The 22,280-nt window shown below is 43.1% G+C and overlaps 1 protein-coding gene across 2 annotated transcripts in view; it reads left to right on the top strand.

The window, feature by feature from the left end:
- LOC137095151 (transcription elongation factor SPT5) overlaps positions 1–21,771 on the top strand; it is a 39,227-nt gene extending 17,456 nt beyond the window's left edge. For both annotated transcript variants that reach the window (XM_067461464.1, XM_067461462.1), the window contains 17 exons: positions 1,033–1,138; positions 2,863–2,956; positions 3,345–3,481; positions 5,729–5,884; positions 7,390–7,536; positions 9,226–9,372; positions 10,998–11,123; positions 12,758–12,842; positions 12,956–13,060; positions 13,694–13,796; positions 14,069–14,196; positions 15,579–15,684; positions 15,779–15,937; positions 16,259–16,427; positions 18,265–18,468; positions 18,856–18,951; positions 21,306–21,771. In XM_067461464.1, coding sequence (XP_067317565.1) covers positions 1,033–1,138; positions 2,863–2,956; positions 3,345–3,481; positions 5,729–5,884; positions 7,390–7,536; positions 9,226–9,372; positions 10,998–11,123; positions 12,758–12,842; positions 12,956–13,060; positions 13,694–13,796; positions 14,069–14,196; positions 15,579–15,684; positions 15,779–15,937; positions 16,259–16,427; positions 18,265–18,468; positions 18,856–18,951; positions 21,306–21,449 — 2,212 coding nt within the window. In that variant the 3' untranslated portion in view covers positions 21,450–21,771. The remainder of the gene's footprint in view (positions 1–1,032; positions 1,139–2,862; positions 2,957–3,344; positions 3,482–5,728; positions 5,885–7,389; positions 7,537–9,225; positions 9,373–10,997; positions 11,124–12,757; positions 12,843–12,955; positions 13,061–13,693; positions 13,797–14,068; positions 14,197–15,578; positions 15,685–15,778; positions 15,938–16,258; positions 16,428–18,264; positions 18,469–18,855; positions 18,952–21,305) is intronic.
- The last annotated feature ends 509 nt before the right edge of the window (positions 21,772–22,280 follow it).

The following is a 22,280-nucleotide window of genomic DNA, read 5'->3' as shown; positions in this document are numbered from 1 at the left end:
GCATTCTTGTACCTTGGAGCTAATTTTTGTTTTGCTGTGATTTTCTATTGCTTTTGTCTTTTTTATGATTATGCTTTGATCATAATAAAGCGAATTGCTTGAGGAATCGTAGCAACAGGTTCTGCGTGGCAGGAAACTGTTGCAAGGTGGCTTTATCCAGCTCAACCTTGGCTTGAATGTGCTCCTGGACCTTCAAGATCTCGCCTTCTTTGACGTGAGACAGCAAGGTCTCTCAGGGCCCTTCCACACAGAATATATAGACAGAAAATCCCACAATATAACCCAGAATATCAAGGCAGAAAATCCCACAATATCTACTTTGAACTGGGTTATCTGAATTCCACACTGCCATATATTCAAGCAAATCATGTGGGATTTTGTTCAGATGTGTGGAAAGGGCCCCAGACCTCTGCTTCCTGTAATAATGAGAAAGACTGGGTTGTTGTAAGTTTTTCAGGCTATATGGCCATGTTCTAGAGGCAATCTCTCCTGATGTTTCACCTGCATCTATGCCAAGCATCCTCAGAGGTAGTGAGGTCTGTTGGAACTAGGACAATGGGTTTATATATCTGTGAAATGACCAGGGTGGGACAAAGAATTCTTGCCTGTTGGAGCTCGGTGTGAATGTTTCAACTGACCACCTTGATTAGCATTTGGTGGCCTGGCAATGCCTGGGACAATCTTTTGTTGAGAGGTGATTAAATTAGCATTTGATGGCACTGCCTGGCCATCAAATGCTAATCACGGTGGTCAGTTGAAACATTCACACCTAGCTCCAGCAGACAAGAGTTCTTTGTCCCACCCTGGTCATTTCACAGATATATAAACCCTTTTTCCTAGTTCCAGCAGACCTCACAACCTCTGAGGATTCTTGCCATAGATGCAGGCGAAATGTCAGGAGAGAATGCCTCTAGAACATGGCCATATAGACAGGAAAACCTACAACAACCCAGTGATTCCAGCCTTGAAAGCCTTCAACAATACAGTGAGAAAGACCTTCTTACTCAGGTGTTCCTCTTGTTTGCGTTCCAGGTCTTTGGGTGGCGATGTGGCCTCCGATGGGGACTTCCTCATCTTTGAAGGCAACCGGTACAGCCGGAAAGGGTTCCTCTTCAAGAGCTTTGCCATGTCTGCAGTGGTAAGGATCGGAAAACCTGCGGGTTTGGTTTGAGGAGAAGAACATTGTTGCTGTTGTGGAAAGCACTGCAAATATTAGATTTTATTTATCGTGTCAGAAGCAAATTGAGGGTGCAGTTGCAATGTATTTAAAAACACAAACTAAGTTAAAAACTTGGCATGATGCTAAATGTCCTTTGACCAGAAGCTGTCCACTTGGATTGCCTCTGGTTATGGCTGTAAGAAGGTCCTCCCTTGTGCATGTGACAGGGCTCAAACTGCATTGTAGTAGGTGGTCTGTGGTTTGCTCTTCTCCACACTCGCATGGCGTGAACTCCACTTTGTGGCCCCATTTCTTAAGGTTGGCTCTGCATCTCATGGTGCCAGAGTGGTCTGTTAATCACCTTCCAAGTCGCCCCATCTTCTGTGTGCCCAGGAGGGAGTTTAGTCTCAACCACTGATTGAGGTTCTGGGTTTGAGCCTGCCACTTTTGGACTCTCGCTTGCTGAGGTGTTCCAGCGAGTGTCTCTGTAGATCTTAGAAAACTATTTATTGATTTAAGACATTGGCGTGCTGGCTAATATCCAAACAGAGGATGGGCTGGAGATGTCAGTGCCTTGGTCCTTTTATTATTGGCTGCTACTTCCCGGCGGATATTAGGTGATGCAATACTTGCCAAACAGTAGTATTTCTCTAGTGGTGTAGGGCGCAGACACCCTATGATAATGTGGCATGTCGAATTAAGAGCCACATTCACTGTTTTCGCATGGTGAGATGTGTTCCACACTGGGCATGTGACCAGAAATGACCAGAGGCTCTCTGGTTGTTTTGGACTTCAACTCCCACAATTCCTAACAGCTGATAAATCTCTGTAGATCTTAGGAAGCTATTTTTCGATTTAAGACGTTGGCATACTGGCTGATAACCAAACAGTGGTTGCGCCAGAGATGTCACAGCCTTGGTCCTTTCATTGTTGGGTGCTACTTCCCAGCGGATGTCAGGTGATTTAATACCGGTATAATATAATTAACAGTATAATTTCTCCAGTGGTTTAGGGTGTAGGCATCCTGGGACAATGCGACATGTTTTAATGTGGTAAGATGTATTCCACACTGGGCATGCATACTCAGCAGCAAAGTAGCAAAGCACCAGGGCAGATGCCTTCACTGTGTCTGGTTGTGATCCCCAAGTTGAGCCAATCAGCTTTCATATGATATTATTTCTAGCGCCCACTTTTTGCTTGATTGTCAAGCAGTGCTTCTTGTAAGACAGAGCACGGTCCAAGGTAACTCCCGAATATTTGGGTGTGCTGCAATGCTCCAGTGAGATTCCTTCCCGAGTCATCCTCAGAGCTCGAGATGCTTGTCTGTTCTTAAGATGGAAATCACATGTCTGCAGTTTAGATGGATTAGGAATCAGCTGGTTTTCCCTGTAGTAGACAGTAAGAGCACCTAAAGCTTCAGAGAGCTTCTGTTCAACCATTTCAAAGCTCTCTGCTTGGGCAGTGATGGCACAATCATCAGCATGGATGAAACTTTCTGTTCCTTCTGGCAGTGGCTGATCATTTGTGTAAATGTTGAACATGGATGGAGCAACCATGCTCCCCTGAGGCAGGCAAATATTAGATGCCTGGTCTACAGAAGGAAAGACACGCTTGGCATTGTGCTCGTTCAGTAACTGAGAGCATCTTCCAACTGCCACATGGATGTATTTTTGTTTTGTTTCGCTTTGTTTTCTGCTCATCAGATCACGGAAGGAGTGAAGCCCACTCTGTCTGAGCTGGAAAAATTTGAGGACCAACCAGAAGGCATTGACTTGGAGGTGGTGACCGAAAGCACAGGTAGAGAGCTGGGGATGGTGGCAATATGGGTAGAGAGCTGGGGATGGTGGCACCCATATGGTACTGGCTTTGCTTGTTTGATTTTCTTGGCACTGAATGTTTGCCGTGTATGTGTACTGTGATCCGCCCTGAGTCCCCTTCGGGGTGAGAAGGGCAGAATATAAATAAAGTGTTGTTGTTGTTGTTGTTGTTTTGTTGTTGTTATTATTATTAATTATTATTATTATTATTATTATTCTGATACAAAAGCACAGTATGTCACAGCAAATGAGATACATATGATGGATTTTGTGTTGGTGTTCTTGTTGTTGTTAATTAAGGCCATTTAAAACCTGTTTTAAGCAGATTAAATACCATTCATGCTGGGCTTCTCTTGTGTCTGCTTTAGGAAAGGAACGGGAACACAACTTCCAGCCCGGTGACAACGTGGAGGTGTGCGAAGGGGAGTTGATCAACCTGCAGGGCAAGATCCTGAGTGTGGATGGGAACAAAATCACCATCATGCCAAAGCATGAAGACCTCAAGGTATGGTTTTGGGGGCTACCTGGGTCTCAGGACAGCATTGTGCCTTCCTTTCTTATCCTGACTTATCCTATCCTTTAAGTTTCCTCTCAATTATTTATTTTATTTATTTACAGCTTTTACATTCCGCCCTCCTCACCCCGCAGGGGACTCAGGGCGGATTACAGTGTATACATACTTGGCAAACATTTTTGACATTTTTGACATAAAAACATATACAGACATACACAGAGGCTATTTCACTTTTTCTGGCTGCCGGGGAGCTGTTGCTTTCATCGTCCATCTGCGACGCTGATGAAGCACTTCCGCATTCCCCGCATGCTTCCCCGCTGGAATGCTTTGCTGTAGTTTTCTTTATGGCCTCATAAATCAGTTAGTTTAGCCTCCCCACACTTTAAGGTGGTACCTTATTTTCCTACTTGACAGATGCAACTGTCTTTCAGGTTGCAAAGGTCGACAACAGGCTACACACAATTGGTTGGAAACCCACTCCAACCCGGATTGGCTTCGAACTCATGACCTTTTGGTCAGAGTGATCTTAATGCAGCTGACACTCAGCCAGCTGTGCCACAATCCCAGTGCAAATCCCTCTCAAAACATATCCCAGTGTTGGGAGGAAACTGCAGGCTGCCATGTGGAGGGAGATTTTCCCCTTCTGTTTCTGCCACTCTACCAACAAAAGTCCAGCCATCGAATCCTAGAGTTGAAAGAGACCCCAAGGACCATCCGGATGAACCCTGTTCTGCCATTCAGGAAGGCACCATCCGATCCCTCTGGACAGATGGCCATGCAGCCTCCATTTAAGGACTTCTGTAGAGTCATAGAGTTGAAATGTAAATGTGCTTATGTATCTTTTCAGTGATAATAAACAGAGTAAAATACTAAATGTAATAATAATAATGATAGAGTAAAATAATGGAAATCTAACAGTAATAATAGAGTAAAATAATATAATTATTAGTATATTTATTATTTTACTCTCTTTATTATTATTGGAAGGATACGTGAGCACCTCTACACTGAAGAGTATTAGAATAACAATAACAATAATGATAGAGTTAAATCATGGAGATCTAACAGTAATAATAGAGTAAAATAATATAATATTATTATTGGAAGGATACGTAAGCACCTTTACACTGAAGAGTATTAGAATAACAATAACAATAATGATAGAGTTAAATAATGGAGATCTAACAATAATAATAGAGTAAAATAATATTATTGTTATTATTACATTTATTATTTTACTCTTTATTATTATTGGAAGGATATGTAAGCACCTTTACACTGAAGAGTATTAGAATAACAATAACAATAATGATAGAGTTAAATGATGGAAATATAACAGTAATAATAGAGTAAAATAATATCATTGTTATTGTTACATTTATTATTTTACTCTTAATTATTATTGGAAGGATACGTAAGCACCTTTACACTGAAGAGTATTAGAATAACAATAATGATAGAGTTAAATGATGGAAATCTAACAGTAATAATAAAGTAAAATAATATAATTATTAGTACATTTATTATTTTACTCTTTATTATTATTGGAAGGATACGTAAGCACCTTTACACTGAAGAGTATTAGAATAACAATAACAATAATGATAGAGTTAAATAATGGAAATCTAACAGTAATAATAGAGTAAAATAATATCATTATTGTTATTATTACATTTATTATTTTACTCTCTTTATTATTATTGAAAGGATACGTAGCCACGTTTACATTGAAGGGTATTAGAATAATGGTTTAATCAGAGTTGGATTACAATTAAATTACACTTTTATGTAATTATTCAAAAACATTTAACCTACAGATACCTCAATTAATGTAATTTTATTAGTATCTATATTTATTTATTGTTTTTATTGTGGTTTTATTGTTTTATTCAACTCCCACCCTCCCCTCCTTGTACATGCAATTTATACAGCAAACTACAGAAGTTACATTTGAAATACCAATCCCAGTATCTATATTTATTTTGAAATTTACCAGTAGCTGGTTCATTTCCCACCCTCGGCTTATACTCAAGTCAATACGTTTTCCCATTTTTTGTTAGCAACAGTATTTCGGCTTATATTTGGGTTGGCTTATACTCACGTATATACGGTACCCAGAACTGGATATAGTCCTATTCCAGGTGGGACCCGGCCAAAACAGAAGAGAGTGGGGCTGCCACTTCCCTTGATCTGGATACTAGATTCCGCTTGATAAACACGTCGGGCCTTTCTCTCCAGGACATGTTGGAGTTCCCGGCCCAGGAGTTGCGCAAATACTTCCGGATGGGAGACCACGTGAAGGTGATCGCGGGGCGCTTTGAGGGCGACACAGGACTCATTGTGCGTGTGGAGGAAAACTTCGTCATTCTCTTCTCTGACCTCACGATGCATGAGGTGAGTGCGAGGGATGATAAGGGACTCGAATGACATTCCAGCTTTGTTGAGATAGGCTCAGACTCATGATTTATGATCTGGAAGCTCTAACCCAAGCATGGGCCAGCTTGGGCCCTCTAGGTGTTTTGGACTTCAACTCCCACAATTCCTAACAGCCTACTGGCTGAAGTCCAAAACCTGAAGTCCAAAACACCTGGAGGGCCCAAGTTGGCCCATGCCTGGACTATAGTTTCTGATACCCTTGGATTTATTTATTTATTTATTTGCTTCATTTATATACCGCTTTTCTCAGCCCTTAGGTGACAAAGCAGTTAACAATAGCAAAATTCAATGCTCAACGTCATAAAACAGTTAAAAAACAATTAAAACAATAACATAATAAACAATAAACATCAATATAAGATCTCATTAGCGTCTCCTAAGTAGAGTAGAGTAGGATGTCTCCCATCCTTTGTTTGTTTGTTTGTTTATTTATTTATTTATTTACAACATTTATATGCCGCCCTTCTCCCCCGAAGGGGACTCAGAGTGGCATACAAGGTATATATACATACAGTATATTATTAGCATATATTATCAGTTTTAAATATTGCTATACTGTACTATATCAATTATACTGTAATATTATTAGTAATATTACATGTAATATAAATATGTAATTATAATATATTATTAGTAGTAGTATTATATTGCATTACATTTATTTATTTATCATGTCAGGAGCAACCATACAGTTGTATTACATTTTTTAACAAACAAACAAACAGAACACAAAGTTTGCGAGCTTGGTAATTGATTAAATGTCCTTTGAGCAGTCTCTGGCCACTTGGAGTGCCTCTGGTGTTGCCGCAAGAAGGTCCTCCATTGCGCATGTGGCAGGGCTCAGGTTGGATTGCAGCAGGTGGTCAGTGGTTTGCTCTTCTCCACACTCGCATGTTGTGGATTCCACTTTGTGGCCCCATTTCTGAAGGTTGGCTCTGCATCTCGTGGTGCCACAACGCAGCCTGTTCAGTGCCTTCCAAGTCGCCCAGTTTTCTGTGTGCCCAGGAGGGAGTCTCTTATTTGGTATCAGCCATTGGTTGAGGTTCTGGGTTTGAGCCTGCCACTTTTGGGCTCTCACTTGCTGGGGTGTTCCAGTGAGTGTCTCTGTAGATCTTAGAAAACTATTTCTTGATTTAAGTCATTGACATGCTGGCTGATACCCAAACAAGGGATGAGCTGGAGATGTCCCTTGTTTAGGTATCAGCCAGCATGTCAACGACTTATATGTATATACAATATATATTCTATTCTATTCTTAGAATAGCACAGGAGACGTGGAACTGTCCCCTGAGCCCCCCTCTCTTCACTCCGGCCCAGAACGGCAGTTGGTGCTGGGGGGGGGGGGGGGAGAAGTCCCCAACTGATGGCATATGCAGGAGACAAGATGGTTTATATTGTTGATGTTCCTGATCTGAATCCAAAAGTGCTTTCTCGGTCTCAGTTGCCATATTTCCCACCTGCAGCTTAAAGTCCTGCCCCGGGACCTTCAGCTCTGCTCAGAGACGGCTTCTGGTGTGGACGCAGGCGGGCAGCATGAGTGGGGGGAGCTGGTGCAGCTGGACCACCAGACGGTCGGCATCATTGTCCGGTTGGAGCGGGAGACATTCCAGGTGAGTGCCTCTACCTTTTGGTGTTTGGCTGGAAGATTTGGGCTTCTCAAAGTCACCCTCTTGCACTCCTCCCCTTCATAGTTGATGCCTTTCGTTTCACCTCAGTCTTGGACAGCATGTCTGTGATGAAGTGTAAATTTTTATCTACAGTTATGTATTGTTATAGATAAGTGTTTGTAAGGGTAAGTTTATGGTATTGCATAATTTTGGGGAATGGTAGCCAGCTTAGCTCGCTTTGAGTTTTGTTGCTATGGAGATAGGGACGGAGCCAACTGCCACTTGGCAGAGCAGCCATTTTAAAGCAGTCAGTCTGTAGTCGGTGAACTGGTTCTGTTGTGTGTGGCTGGTTCTGTTGTGTGAGGAGAACCAGTGAGAATTCTGTAGTCAAAGAACTACAGGGGAAGGCTGATTCTTTGGTATTAAGAATCAGGAAGGTTTTGGCTTTGAGCCAATATAGTTTAGATAAGTCGAGTGACTTATTTATATCAAAAGTAACAGTTGTGGAAAAAGAGGGGAAGCCTTAATAAGCATCTTTATTGTAACAGAGCCATCATAAAGAAAGAATAAGCGTGTGCCTGAAACAATCTGTGAAAGAAAGAAACATCTTTTTAAAGGAACTAAGTTTGAGACTTGTTTGTTAGAAGAATTAGGCCTCCTAAGAGTTATTTAAGAACGGTTATGAATGTAACCTTTGAAGATCTGTACCTCTAAGAGAAAGGAAACTTTGAAACCATCAAGCTTCTGTACCTCAATAAACTTGTTACAGTTTCTTTTTAAAGTCAAGCCTATGTTACCATTCCTTTCTAAGTCAAGTCACGCTACATATTGAAGAAAGACTAAATCCATATTGCAAGCTATTGGTTGTGTCATCAATATAATAAGCCCTCACAAAGAGGTGGCTCCTTATACATCCTTACAATTTGGTGGCATCATTAAAAAATAGTGGCCAAGCCTTTACAGTTATTAGCAATAATATACGGGCTCCTTCACAATGTCCCTGTTATTTATTATGTTCCTGCTCTCAATAGAATCCATGGCTGATGTGTAGTGTGCTTCACCTTGAGATGGGTACAGATCCTTGAGGTTATATAGCCTTTAAAGCAGAGTTAATCCTCTGCCTTCTCCAGCATGATATTGCCATCACCCAGACATGTTGGATTACAGTCCTTGTTTGACTCAGACACCATTACTGATTGTAGGGGGAAAGATAAATGGCCACTTTACTGGGATCTGCATAAATTATCCACTGACACATCACGCAGTCCTAGTCACTTGGGAAATAATAATAATAATAATAATAATAATTATTATTATTATTATTATTATTATACAGCCTCTACTTAGTTATCAGTAGAATGTCCTTATCTTGCCATAAACAAGCAGTTTCCTTGGCACTCCAAAGGGCTTCAGTCTTCAGCTTCAGGACGCTGCATAACCCCTCCCAGCAACAGCCAAAGGTTCCTTCAGCTGAAACAAGCCATCAAGCTAAGCCAAACACAAAGCTCGAAGCTTGCAAACCTAGTGCCTTGTTATATGCTGAAGCAGATAGCACACCCAATTAACCAGTGACAGCTGTAGCAGAAAAGGTTCTGATCCTCCCTGTTGCTTAGGAAAAAAACTATTGCAAACCTCTAGTAGCAATAGTTTCCTCCTCCCTTCCCTGAATGAGCTACTTCCTCTTGCCTGCAGGTCCTCAACATGTACGGCAAAGTGGTGACGGTCAGGCACCAGGCTGTGAACCGGAAGAAAGACAACCGATTCGCCGTGGCCTCGGACTCCGAGCAGAACAATATCCACGTGAAGGACATTGTGAAAGTCATTGACGGGCCACACTCGGTGAGGGGTTGGGTCTCTGAGGATATACTGAGTTTGCGCACAGGTTGAAGTTTCACTGAGAGATTGGATGACAAAGATGGAAACGCTCTCCTGCTGGGCTGCCTTTTAAAAATACCTTATATATGTCACTAGCTGTGCCCTGCCACGCGTTGCTGTGACCTATAGTAAGAATTTTCGAATTAGAGATAGATATCTGGACTATTATGAAAGAGAGGTACCTACCTATTCCTTCCCTCCTTTTTCTTCCCCTTCCCTTTCTCTCCTTTCTTCCTTCTCTACCTCTTTCTTTCATTCCTTCTTTCCCTCTTTGGTTGCCTCCTTCCTTCTCTCTTTCCTTCCTTCCCTTCCCCAGTGTTTGTGTCTACACTGCCATAGAATCCAGTCCTAAGTAGATAATCTGGATTTTACATGGCAGTGTGGAAGGGGTGACTTTGGGTGCATCTACACTGTAGATTTAATAAAGGAGGATGAAGCTGGTGACGGGAGGAGAAAAAGGAAGGAAAGAAAAGAAGGGAAGGGAGAGAAGGAGAAGGAAGGGAAGTAGAGAAAGGGAAGGAAGGAGGGGGTTGGGCCGGATGGCCTTTAGGGCTCCCTTCCAACTGGTTGGCCATCTGTTGTGAGGGCTTTGATTGTGTCTTCCTTTACTGCCAAATGAGGTTGGGCTGGATGGTCTTTGGGGCTCCTTTCCAAGCAATGTCAATTTCGTGTGTCCCTATTACCCCCATCATGGCACCTTCCTCCTTCCCTTGTGCTGTGGGAATGTGTGTGTGTGTGTGGGGGGGGGGGGCAGAGAATCAGAGGGTGTGCACAGAGTGTGACCTTCCTCCCCATTTTTCCTCCCCCCTCCCTCTCTCTCCTCTCCCTCCTCCTTCTCAGCCTCTACCTTTTGATCCCTTGCCTTAGTGTTAGTTAGGGGCCAAGAGACATGCAGGGAGCAGCAACTGCCGCTGCTGCTTGGGAACCCTTATTCTGTGTCCTCAGTGTGAGGGGGGCAGGGGAGGTGTGTTGTCTTCTTCCTTTTTTGATTTTAAAGGTGTTTTGTGGGGGGGGGGGGGGGGTTCAGTGATGGTCGCTCTTTGGATTGTGAGGAATTTTGTTTTCAAATTTGGGGTCATTTGGCCCCGTAGTTTTTTGTTTGTTTTTAAGCCACTCAATATGCACAGAGCATTTTTATATATATAGATTTGCCCTATGGAGGAACTACCAAACTGTCCTAAACTGCAAATCCTTGGGATGAAATGCACTCACAAAGTAGTTTGGAAACAGATTCCTTTACTCCAGATCATTACAGAATGGAAAGAAAGCTATTTCTGATCTTTGTGTGTGAGAGCGTTGTAAATATTCCTAGGCAAATCCTCTCCTCCTTCACAGACCCCTTTACTACTCTGTTTCCAAGCTCTATTCACTAGCTATCACTCTATTGCTAGCCCATTACTATCAGCATTGTTTGTTATCCTTTTCCAGCCCTTTATTCTCTGCCTTCAATGCCAATAGATAGCTCTGGCTTAAGGCCCTGCTGTCAGTTTCCATCCGTGGCCTGGTTTCCTTTGAGGTCTTCTCTTGAAGTTCCAAAGGGGTTCATGACAACATCTGACTTCCCTTCCGCTTCTTCCTCGTCTTTCCAGGGCCGAGAGGGGGAGATCCGGCATCTCTTCAAAGGCTTCGCCTTCCTCCATTGCAAGAAGTTGGTGGAAAACGGGGGCATGTTTGTGTGCAACGCGCGCCATTTGGTCCTGGCTGGAGGCTCAAAGGTAAGGAGGGATCTGCCTTCCCTTTGACCATTAAGAAGAGTCAAAAAAGTGGGTTATTGAGACAGAGTGATCTATTCAGAGGCAGGGGAAGGAGTCCATTAAGGCTTTCAAGGAAATAATGTCATGCAATAGTACATTCCAAGATTAATGTCGTATTTTTATCTTATTTTATTTTTAGTTATTTAATATTTCTTTATGGAGCTCCCGGTGGCGCAGTGGGTTAAAGCGCCGAGTTGCTGAGCTTGTTGACCGAAAGGTCGCAGGTTCAATTCCGGGGAGTGGTGTGAGCTTCCGCTGTCAGCCCTAGCTTTGTTTGATTTACACACAGCAGGGCAGGAACTAGACATTTAAATATTACCCTGTCAGTTTGTCACAGCCACTGAACTGCACTGGATCAGATGAATTCCAATTCCAGGCTTAGCACAGCAGGATAAATATCTGTGCTGCAGAAAACTCCTGCTGATCTAAAGTTTGGCAGTTTGAGCCCGGGTTGGGGTGAGCACCTGCTGTTAGCCCCAGCTCACCTGCCCACCTAGCAGGTGGAAAGCAGAAATGCGAGTTAATAAAGAGAGGTAATAAAGGTGCCCTTAAGGACATCAATGAGAGGAAAGTTCCTCGGCATGCAAGATGGAGCAACAGGACCCCCTGTGGCCATAGTTGAGCACAGCCTCCAAGATGCTGGAAATAAGATGGGGAGAAATGCCTTTACCTCTGTTTGTGTTGTCTGCCCTTGTTAATTGTGTAATCGGCATTGAATGTTTGCCATATGTGTGTACTCTGTAAGCTGCTCTGAGTCCCCTTCGTGGTGAGAAGGGTGCGGTATCTATATAAATAAAAATGTAATGTTTGTTTGTGGGATTAACATAACTCAAAACCCCCTTGATGAATTGACACCAAATTTGGACACTACACACCTACTAAACCAAGGAGTGACCATCACTCATAAAATCCCGCAAAAAAGCAGTGGAAAGGACTAAAACCCCCAAAAAGCTAAATGACGATCCAGAAAAAAAAGGAAGGAGAGAAAGAAAGAAGCATGGAAGCAAAGAACGAAGGAAGGAAGGAAGGAATAGAGAAGAGAGAAAGAAGAGAAAGAGGAAAAGAAAAGGGGAAGGAAAGAAATGGGTAGAGAAGGAAGAAAGGAGAGAAGGAAAGAAAAAAGGAAAGGGAGCGAAGGAAGAAGGGAAAGAGGTAGAGAAGGAAGAAAGAGAAAGGGAGGGAAGGAAAGAAAGAAAGATAGAAGGAAGGATGGAAGCAAACAGCGAAGAAAGGAAGGAAAGAGGTAGAGAAGGAAGAAAGGAGAGAAAGAGGGAAAGAAAAGGGGGAAGAAAAGAAGGGTAGAGAAAGGAATGAAGGAGAGAAGGAAATAAAGAAAGGGATCAAAGGAAGAAGGGAAAAGGTAGAGAAGGAAGAAAGGAGAGAAATAGAAGGAAAAGAAAAAAGGAGGAAGAAAGAGGTAGAGAGGGAAGAAAGAAGAGAAGGAAGGAAGAAAAGGGAAAGAAGGAAGGAGAGAAAGAAGGAGGGAAGGTTGGCCACAGCAACGTGTGGCGAGTACAGCTAGTAAATAATAAACACATAAATAAATAATTTTTGCAAGGTTTCTAAGTCTCTTGTTCTTTTTCCCCCTCCCGCAGCCTCGAGATGTCACCAATTTCACCATTGGCGGCTTTGCCCCCATGAGTCCCCGCATCAACAGCCCCATGCATCCCAGTGCTGGAGGTGAGTCAGCGAGGAACAAATGTGAGGTGGCAACAAACTGCATGCGCCACAGTGCAAGGGAATGACATCTTCCCAGGGCTTTGCTCAGGCATACTTGTCGTTCTGTTCCTCAGGGCAACCTGGCGGCTTTGGGGGTGGCGGCATGAGCCGAGGCCGTGGCCGCAGGGACAACGACCTCATTGGGCAGACAGTACGGATCTCCCAAGGGCCCTACAAAGGTAAGCCGCCCCCATTTGAGACAGGTATCAACGTTCCCTGAATAGCCTAGAGCAGTGGTTCTCAACCTTTCTAACATCGTGAACCATAAATGTGCTTCCTTGTGTTGTGGTGACCCCCAACCATAAAATTATTTTCGGACTTGCGCGAAGGGCCCTCGCCTGCCTCGCTCCCTTGCTGGCCGGCGGGAGCGCGAGGAAGGCCTCGCACAAGGTGGAGGAGCTGACCTGGAAAGTCTGGCTGTTTCCCTGGCACAGGAACCGGCAACCATTTTGAGGAGGTGGAGGGGGCGGGGCCAACCGAGGCGCCTTTGCGACCCCCAGAAAATGGCCCAGCAACCCCCCTGGTTGTCGCAACCCCCAGGTTGAGAACCATTGGTCTAGAGTCAGACATGCACAAAATTTGGCCCTCCAGGTGTTTTGGACTTCAACTCCCACAATTCCTAACAGCCAGTAGGCTGTTAGGAATTGTGGGAGTTGGAGTCCAAAACACCCGGAGGGCCAAAGTTTGTCCAGGCTTGGCCTTGACTTTCCTGCTCCCTGAACCACAACCAACATGGGTTGAAAGCCTCTTAAGTTCCATCAGGACCCTTGGAGACTCCGGATCGTTGAACTGAACTCAGGTCTCTCTTCCAGGCTACATTGGGGTGGTCAAAGATGCCACGGAATCCACTGCCCGTGTGGAGCTTCACTCCACCTGCCAGACCATCTCCGTTGACCGGCAGCGACTCACTACAGTGTAAGAGCTGATGGGAATGATACAATTTGGGGACAGGGTTACAGATAGAGACAAGTGCATTATATACTTCTGTGCTGACCCTAGGATGCCCTTCAATGGCATTAGAAGTGCAGATACCCGAAGCTCAGGAGCTGGGTCTCCACTTGGAGTCATCTCGTGATGGGTCATTAGGCAGCAGTGTTTGTATACGTCACCTCTCTGGAAAATAGAGAGATGGGAATATGCTCTCATGACTATTGTAACTTGCACTTTATCTCCCCTGCCTTTGATAGTGGTTCGCGGAGACCAGGCGGCATGACTTCCGCTCACAGCCGGACCCCGATGTATGGTTCCCAGACCCCGATGTACGGCTCAGGGTCTCGCACTCCCATGTATGGCTCCCAGACTCCGCTCCATGACGGTGAGTGATAGAATCCTACCAGCTGTTAGGAATTGTGGGAGTTGAAGACCAAAACAACTGGAATAATGAAATTTGTCCATTTGTTTTATTTCTTTATGACATTTATATGCTGCCTTTCTCACCCCGAAGGGGACTCACAGCGGCTTACAAGTAATATGTAAATCCACACCGGGATTGTGGCGCAGCTGGCTGAGTGTCAGCTGCATTAAGGTCACTCTGACCAAAAGGTCATGAGTTCGAAGCCAGCTCGGGTTGGAGTGGGCTTCCAACCAATTGTGTAGCCTGTTGTCGACCTTTGCAACCCGAAAGACAGTTACATCTGTCAAGTAGGAAAATTAGGTACCACCTTGTGTGGGGAGGCTAAATTAACTAATTTATGAGGCCATAAAAAAGACTCCAGCAAAAGCATGTGGGGAATGCGGAAGTGCTTCATCAGCGTCGCAAAAGGACGATGAAAACGACAGCTCCCCTTTCTTTCTCTCCTTCCTTTCCTCCCACTTTCCTTCCTTCCCTTTTTTTTCTTTCATTTTCTCTTTCCTTCCTTCTCTTCCTCTTCCCTTCCTTCCCCCTTTTCTTTCCCTTCCTCTTTCTCCCCTTTCTTCCTTCTCAACCTATTTTGGACTGCAACTCCCAGCAGTCCTTCTTATCAATCTATCTACCTCCCTACCTATCGCTATCTAATCTATCTGGAGGATTGCTGGGAGTTGCAGTCCAAGAATAGGGAATTGGAAATCTGCAGGGATTGGGATGCTCTCAAAGAAATCCAGGGAGAAGCAAGCTTGCATCTTGGAAGCAGTGCATTTGGATCATCCTCCCCTCCTAAAGGTCCTGGTCTAGGGGATTCTGGGAGCTGTAGTCCGAAAGAGAGTGTGGATATGCTTTTGTGTGTAGTTTGCCAGGAGGAAGTTTTGTTTTTGCAATGCGCTGTAGAGTTTTTGGGGGGCTTTTTTTTGGCTTTTTTTTTTGGCGTTTTAAGTCCCTTCTGTTGTTTTTCAGTGTTTTTAGGGGTGATGGACACTCATTGGCCTGATAAGTGTCTTGTGTCCAAGTTTGGTGTCAATTCGTCCCGTGGTTTTTGAGTTATGTTAATCCCACAAACGAACATTACATTTTTATTTATATAGATTATATTATATTATATTATATTATATTATATTATATTATATTATATTATATTATATTATATTATTAGCACAGCACAGGAGACAAGATGGAACTGTCTTGCTAGTCTCTCTTCACTCTGGACCCAGAGCAGCTGTTGGGTGCAGTGCTAATAATATAAAACTGATGACACAGAAGACAAGATGGAACTGTCTTCCTAGCCCTCTCTTCAAGCCCTGTCTGCCTTAAACCATCCCGTGGTGTTTTTGCGTCTCTTTCAGGCAACCGGACCCCCCATTACGGCTCCCAGACCCCGTTACATGACGGCAGCCGGACCCCAGCGCAGAGCGGGGCTTGGGACCCCAACAACCCCAACACGCCTTCAAGGTTGGTGCCACTTGGCAGAGGAAGAGGGAGGAAGGTAAGGCCGCTGTGAAAGGGCCAAGCTGACCGCTTTCTTTGTTCTCGTTGCCTCCTTCAGAGCGGAGGAAGAGTTCGACTACGGCTTCGACGACGAACCCACCCCTTCGCCGCAGGGCTATGGAGGGACCCCCAACCCACAGACCCCGGGCTATCCGGACCCTTCCTCCCCACAGGTCAACCCTCCCTACAACCCTCAGACCCCTGGCACGCCAGCCATGTGAGTATACACCTGTTGTGTTCTTTATTCTGTTTTCAGAGTGACTTGCAGAGAATGAAGTCCAGGCATGGGCCAACTTGAGGTGTTTTGGACTTCAACTCCCACAATTCCTGGCCTCAGGCCCCTTCCTTTTCCCCCTCAGCCGCTTAAGCGGCTGAGGGGGAAAAGGAAGGGTCCTGAGGCCAGGAATTGTGGGAGTTGAAGTCCAAAACACCTCAAGTTGGCCCGTGCCTGGAACACAAAATCTCAGAAGAGCAAAATGTATTAACTTTGAGGAAAATAACGCGGTCCTTGAGTTTCCCACCTTCTCTTTTGCGGCAGGTATAACACGGACCAGTTTTCTCCATACGCCGTCCCGTCCCCTCAAGGCTCCTACCAGCCGAGTCCCAGCCCTCAGAGCTTCCATCAAGTGGCGCCGAGTCCCGTGGGCTACCAGAACACCCATTCGCCAGCTAGTTACCATCCGACGCCGTCACCAATGGCGTACCAGGTAATGTAGTAGAGGACGTGGACGTGTAAAGTTTTGCTTCTGAAAAAAACAAACTACTTAAAACAAATCTCAGGTCATGTAAAAGCTTTGGGAAGAGCTGATGGTCAATGCTTCCCTGCTAGAAATCTATATAAATAAAAATGTAATGTTTGTTTGTGGGATTACCGTAACTCAAAAACCACTGGACGAATTGATACCAAATTTGGACACCTCTCAGGCCAACGAGTGACCATCACTCATAAAAACACTGAAGAACACAGCGGAAGAGACTAAAAAAGCCAAAATAAATAAATAAATAATACATTACAATGCATGTACAAAACCACATACTGTATATACTCGAGTATAAGCCTAGTTTTTCAGTCTTTTTTTTAGGCTGAAAAAGTCTCCCCCGGCTTATACTCGAGTCAATATTATTTATTATTTTAGTTTGTTGTTGTTGTTATGATTATTATTACATTTATTATTTTATTGTCGTTGTTATTATTACATTTATTATTTTACTGTATTGTTATAACGTTTATTATTTTACTCTGTTATTGTTACTGTTACATTTATTATTTTACTGTATTGTTATTATTACGTTTATTATTTACTCCATTATTGTTATCATTACATTTATTTTACTCTATTATTATTACATTTATTATTTTACTCTATTATTGTTATTGTTACATTTATTATTTTACTCTATTATTGTTATTATTATGTTTACTATTTTACTGTATTATTATTAGTACGTTTATTATTTTACTCTATTATTGTTATTGTTACATTTATTATTTTACTGTATTGTTATTATTGTGTTTATTATTTTACTCTATTATTTTTACATTTATTATTTTACTGTATTGTTATTATTACGTTTATTATTTTACTCTATTATTGTTACATTTATTATTTTACTGTATTGTTATTACGTTTATTATTTTACTCCATTATTGTTATTGTTACATATATTATTTTACTGTATTGTTATTGTTATTTACATTTATTATTTTACTGTATTATTACGTTTATTATTTTACTCTATTATTATAATTTTACTCTATTATTATTGGAGGACATGTAAGCATATTTACATTGAAGAAGGTTAGAATAATGGTTCAATCAGAGTTGGACAGTCTTATCTTGAATTACAGTTTTATGTAAATATTCAAAAACATTGAACCTACTGATGCCTAGATTAATATACCGTATACCCTCGAGTATAAGCCGACCCGAATATAAGCCAAGGCACCTAATTTTACCACAAAAAACTGGGAAAACAGATTGACTCGAGTATAAGCCGAGGGTGGGAAATGCAGCAGCTACTGGTAAATTCCAAAATAAAAATAGAAACCACAGTGACACTCATCCAAATACCAATAAAGACCAAACTTGGCACAGAGAGCCCCCACATTCTGGTGAGGTTTGGAGGAGAACAGACTATGGATGATGGGACTTCAAGTACCTCCACTCATTTCCCAAGACTGCTGCAACCCTCTTCCAATGACCAATCAAGACCAAACTTGGCACACCGAGCCCCCATGGCCCACTCTCCATCCTGGTGCAATTTGGAGGAGGATGGACCACAGATGATGGGACTCGCAGTACCTTCACTTACTTCCTGAGACCACTGCGAGCCATATAAATAACTGATAAAGACCAACCTTGATACACAATTCCTTTCTCAAATAACCCGGGCAGTGCCGGGTCCCCAAGCTAGTAATACATAAACATGAATTGGGGCTGCACAAGAAACTTTTGCTTCAAAAAGGGGCTCCACTGCTAAAAAAGTTGGAGACTCCCCTGATTTCAACTAACTCTCCCTCATGATTTCCTCCTCCCTCTCCAGGCGAGTCCCAGCCCTAGCCCCGTGGGCTACAGCCCCATGACCCCGGGGGCTCCTTCTCCGGGAGGCTACAACCCACACACTCCGGGTTCCGGGATCGAGCAGAGCTCCAGCGACTGGGTCACGACTGACATCCAGGTGAAAGTGCGCGACACTTACCTGGACAGCCAAGTCGTGGGGCAGACGGGTGTCATCCGCAGCGTGACGGTAGGTGGATGAAAATACATCCTGCAGATCAGATATTTACATGATTATTCATTATTATAGCAAAATGACAGTTCTGAAGTAGCAACAAAAATAATGTTATGGTTGGGGGTCACCACAACCTGAGGAACTGTGTTAAGGGGTTGCGGCATTAGGAAGGTGGAGAAACACTGCTTTATGTAGACCAGTGTTGATGCTTCTTCGCTTCCAACAAAGAGGACTTTCCTGTGCTCTCTTCTGTTAAATGGAAAGAGAGTTTACCAGCTAGGCTGTGAACTTTAAAAGACAGAAGCATGCAAATGCTTCCAGGATTTAGGCAGGTCTTGTTGAGCCTGGTCTCTTGTCACCTTGGTTGTTTCCTCCCTGTCTGCCCCTTCTTCCTCCTTCCAGGGCGGGATCTGCTCAGTCTACCTGAAGGACAGCGAGAAGGTGGTCAGCATTTCCAGCGAGCATCTGGAGCCAGTTACACCCACCAAGAACAATAAGGTAGGATGATGGGAATGGGAAGGAGAGGGCTCTCTTCCATCTTGATTCATGGAAAATCACACCCAATCCTTACCCGATGTTGGAAGTCTAAGGATCTGAAACCCCAAACCCTTCTGCTCCCAAGCATTTTGGGGAAGGCACACTCATCATTATTATTTTTATTTTTATTGACTGGACTTAATGTCAGGGGACTACCTTTACCTTTTTATCCCGCTTTCCTCTCTTAAAGGGACTCTCAGCAGCTATTCAGTATGATGTAGATGAAGATGGTGGGAGCATATCCCACTGAGGTGCCCCATTTCTACGTGTAGAACTACTATTTGCTTCTCTGTATTATTGTTATTGTTGTTATTATTAGACACACAACAAGATTGCACAGCAAACAAGAACACTATACTGGCTTTTGTATTCTATCGCATGTTGGACATTTCCCAAGTTGTTGTTGTTACAGTTATATCCTACTTTATTCTCTTAAAGTGAGAGTTCTGTAATTTATTATTTATTTATTTGCTGCATTTGTATACTGCCTTTCTCAGCCAATTGGCAACTCAAAGCGGTTTCCAACAAATCAGTATACATAAAACATAATATAGATAAAAAACATTAAACAGTATAAGACATCACAAAAGTAATGTAATGAGAGCATTAATAATAATAATACAATAAAATAGTATAATAATACTATCCCACTTCAATGAGATTCAAAGTAGCTACTCAACCTATATATTATCATGTAGCTGAAGATAGAGCATCTTCCCACTGGGTCTCTATATTATTTATTTATTGACTGATTATATCTCATTTCCTTCTCTTAAATATACTCAAAGCAGCTAAACAACCTGTTTTTTTTATTTATTTTGGAGCTGAAGACAGTGACAGCATATTATTATTATTATTATATCCCACTTTCTTTTCTTAAAGGAAACTCAGATCAGCTACTGAACCTGTTTATTATTATGTAGCTGAAGACAATGGGAGCATAGTATTATTATTATTATTATTATTATTATTATTATTATTATTATTATATCCCTTTTTCTTCTCTCAAATGAGACTCAAAGCAGCTACTTAACCTATTATGTAGCAGAGCATCTCCCCACTGTGGTGTCCCATTTTGTTTTCCTATTAAGCGAATTGGGTCTTCTTCTTATTGTTGTTGTTATTATTATTATTATTATTATTATATTCCACTTTCTTCTCTCAAATGAGATTAAAAGCAGCTACTCAATCTGTATATTATTAGTATGTAGCTGAAGGCAGTGAGAGTATGTTTATTATTATTATTATTACTATTATATCCCACTATCTTCTCTTAAATAAGACTCAAAGCAGCTACTCAACCTTCATGTTATTATTGTGTAGCTGAAGACAGAGCATCCCACAGTGGTGCCCTGTCTTTTCCTTTTGTTGTTGTTGTTATATTCCTCTGAAAGGAGACTCAAAGCAGCTACTCAACCTTCATGTTATTATTGTGTAGCTGAAGACAGAGCATCCCACAGTGGTGCCCTGTCTTTTCCTTTTGTTGTTGTTGTTATATTCCTCTGAAAGGAGACTCAAAGCAGCTACTCAACCTTCATGTTATTGTCTAGCTGAAGACAGAGCATCCCACAGTGGTGCCCTGTCTTTTCCTTTTATTGTTGTGGTTGTTGTTGTTATGTTCATCTGAAAGGAGACTCAAAGCAGCTACTCAACCTTCATGTTATTATTGTGTAGCTGAAGACAGAGCATCTCCCCACAGTGGTGCCCTGTGTTTTCCTTTTGTTGTTGTTGTTGTTGTATTCCTCTGAAAGGAGACTCAAAGCAGCTACTCAACCTTTTTATTATTATGTAGCTGAAGACAGTGATATCATGTTGTTGTTGTTGTTGTATTCCACTTCCTTAAAGGAGACTTAGAGCTACTCAACCTGTATATCATTATGTAGCTAAAGACAGAGCATCTCCCCACAGTGGTGCCCTGTGTTTTCCTTTTGTTGTTGTTGTTTTGTTGTTGTTGTTGTTGTTATATTCCTCTGAAAGGAGACTCAAAGCAGCTACTCAACCTTTTTATTATTATGTAGCTGAAGACAGTGAGATCATGTTGTTGTTGTTGTTGTTGTTGTTGTATTCCGCTTTCTTAAAGGAGACTCAGAGCTACTCAACCTGTATATTATTATGTAGCTGAAGACAGAGTATATCCCTATCAAGGTGCCTCATTTCTCCCTGTTCAGCTGCTATTAGCTTCTCTTTCTCCACTTTCTCCAGCTCCGTTTGTGCCTGTGCCTCTTTGTCATTGGTGTTATTCACCCAAAGTTAGAACAGGATGGCTGGGATCTTGGGACTGTTCACCTAACGGGACGCTTCCCCTTATTTTGCAGGTCAAAGTCATCTTGGGCGAGGACCGGGAAGCCACCGGCGTCCTCTTGAGCATTGACGGCGAGGACGGCATCGTCCGCATGGACTTGGACGAGCAGCTCAAGATCCTCAACTTGCGTTTCCTGGGCAAGCTTTTGGAGGCCTAGATGGAGGGGGAGTTGTGCGAGAGACAGAGAGCGGGTGGCTCTTTTCCTTCTTAGCGTAGCGTCTGCAGCCGTCTATGGCGCAGCCTTGTACAGAATGGCTCTTCTTTCCCTGTGGTGGGTGTGTGTTCTGTCGCCGCGTGTTTCCTCGGCCCAACAAGAGGCCTTGCCTTTTAGAGGCGAGAACTTTTCCGTGTGTGCATACAGTGACTTCCGCTGAACATGGCCCTTCCATCCCTTCGGATGGGATCCCATGCCCTCTGCAGCACCAGCGCCGTCCAGCATGTAGCTTCTTTTAATAAATCCATCCGACGCGCCCAACAAACAGGCACTGCTGTGTTCTCTTCAGCAGACCATCGAGTGAATTGGGAAACGTTCTGCACAGCTGGGATGAGCATAGAGTTGGAAGGGACCCCCAAGGGTCATCTAGTCCAACTGCCTTTCACCGTTAAGGAAGACACAATCAAAGCCCTCTTTTTTTTTTGTCGTGTCAGTAGCAACATGAGAAACTGCAAGTCGCTTCTGGTGTGAGAGAATTGGCCGTCTGCAAGGATGTTGCCCAGGGGACACCCAGATGTTTTGATGTTTTATCATCCTTGTGGAAGGCTTTTCTCATGTCCCCTCATGAGGGGCTGGAGCTGATAGAGGGAGCTCATCCGCCTCTCCCAGGATTCGAACCTGTGACCTATCGGTCTTCAGTCCTACCGGCACAGGAGTTTAACCCACTGCGCCACCGGGAGCTCCAAAGCCCTCCTGACAGATGGCCATCCAGCCTCTGCTTAAAAACCTCAAGAGAAAGAGACTCCACCTTTTAGAAAAAATGTTATTAATAAC

The sequence above is a fragment of the Anolis sagrei genome, chromosome Y (genome assembly GCF_037176765.1).
Source record: "Anolis sagrei isolate rAnoSag1 chromosome Y, rAnoSag1.mat, whole genome shotgun sequence".
Taxonomy (NCBI): domain Eukaryota; kingdom Metazoa; phylum Chordata; class Lepidosauria; order Squamata; family Dactyloidae; genus Anolis; species Anolis sagrei.
This window is presented reverse-complemented; position numbering and strand designations above follow the sequence as displayed.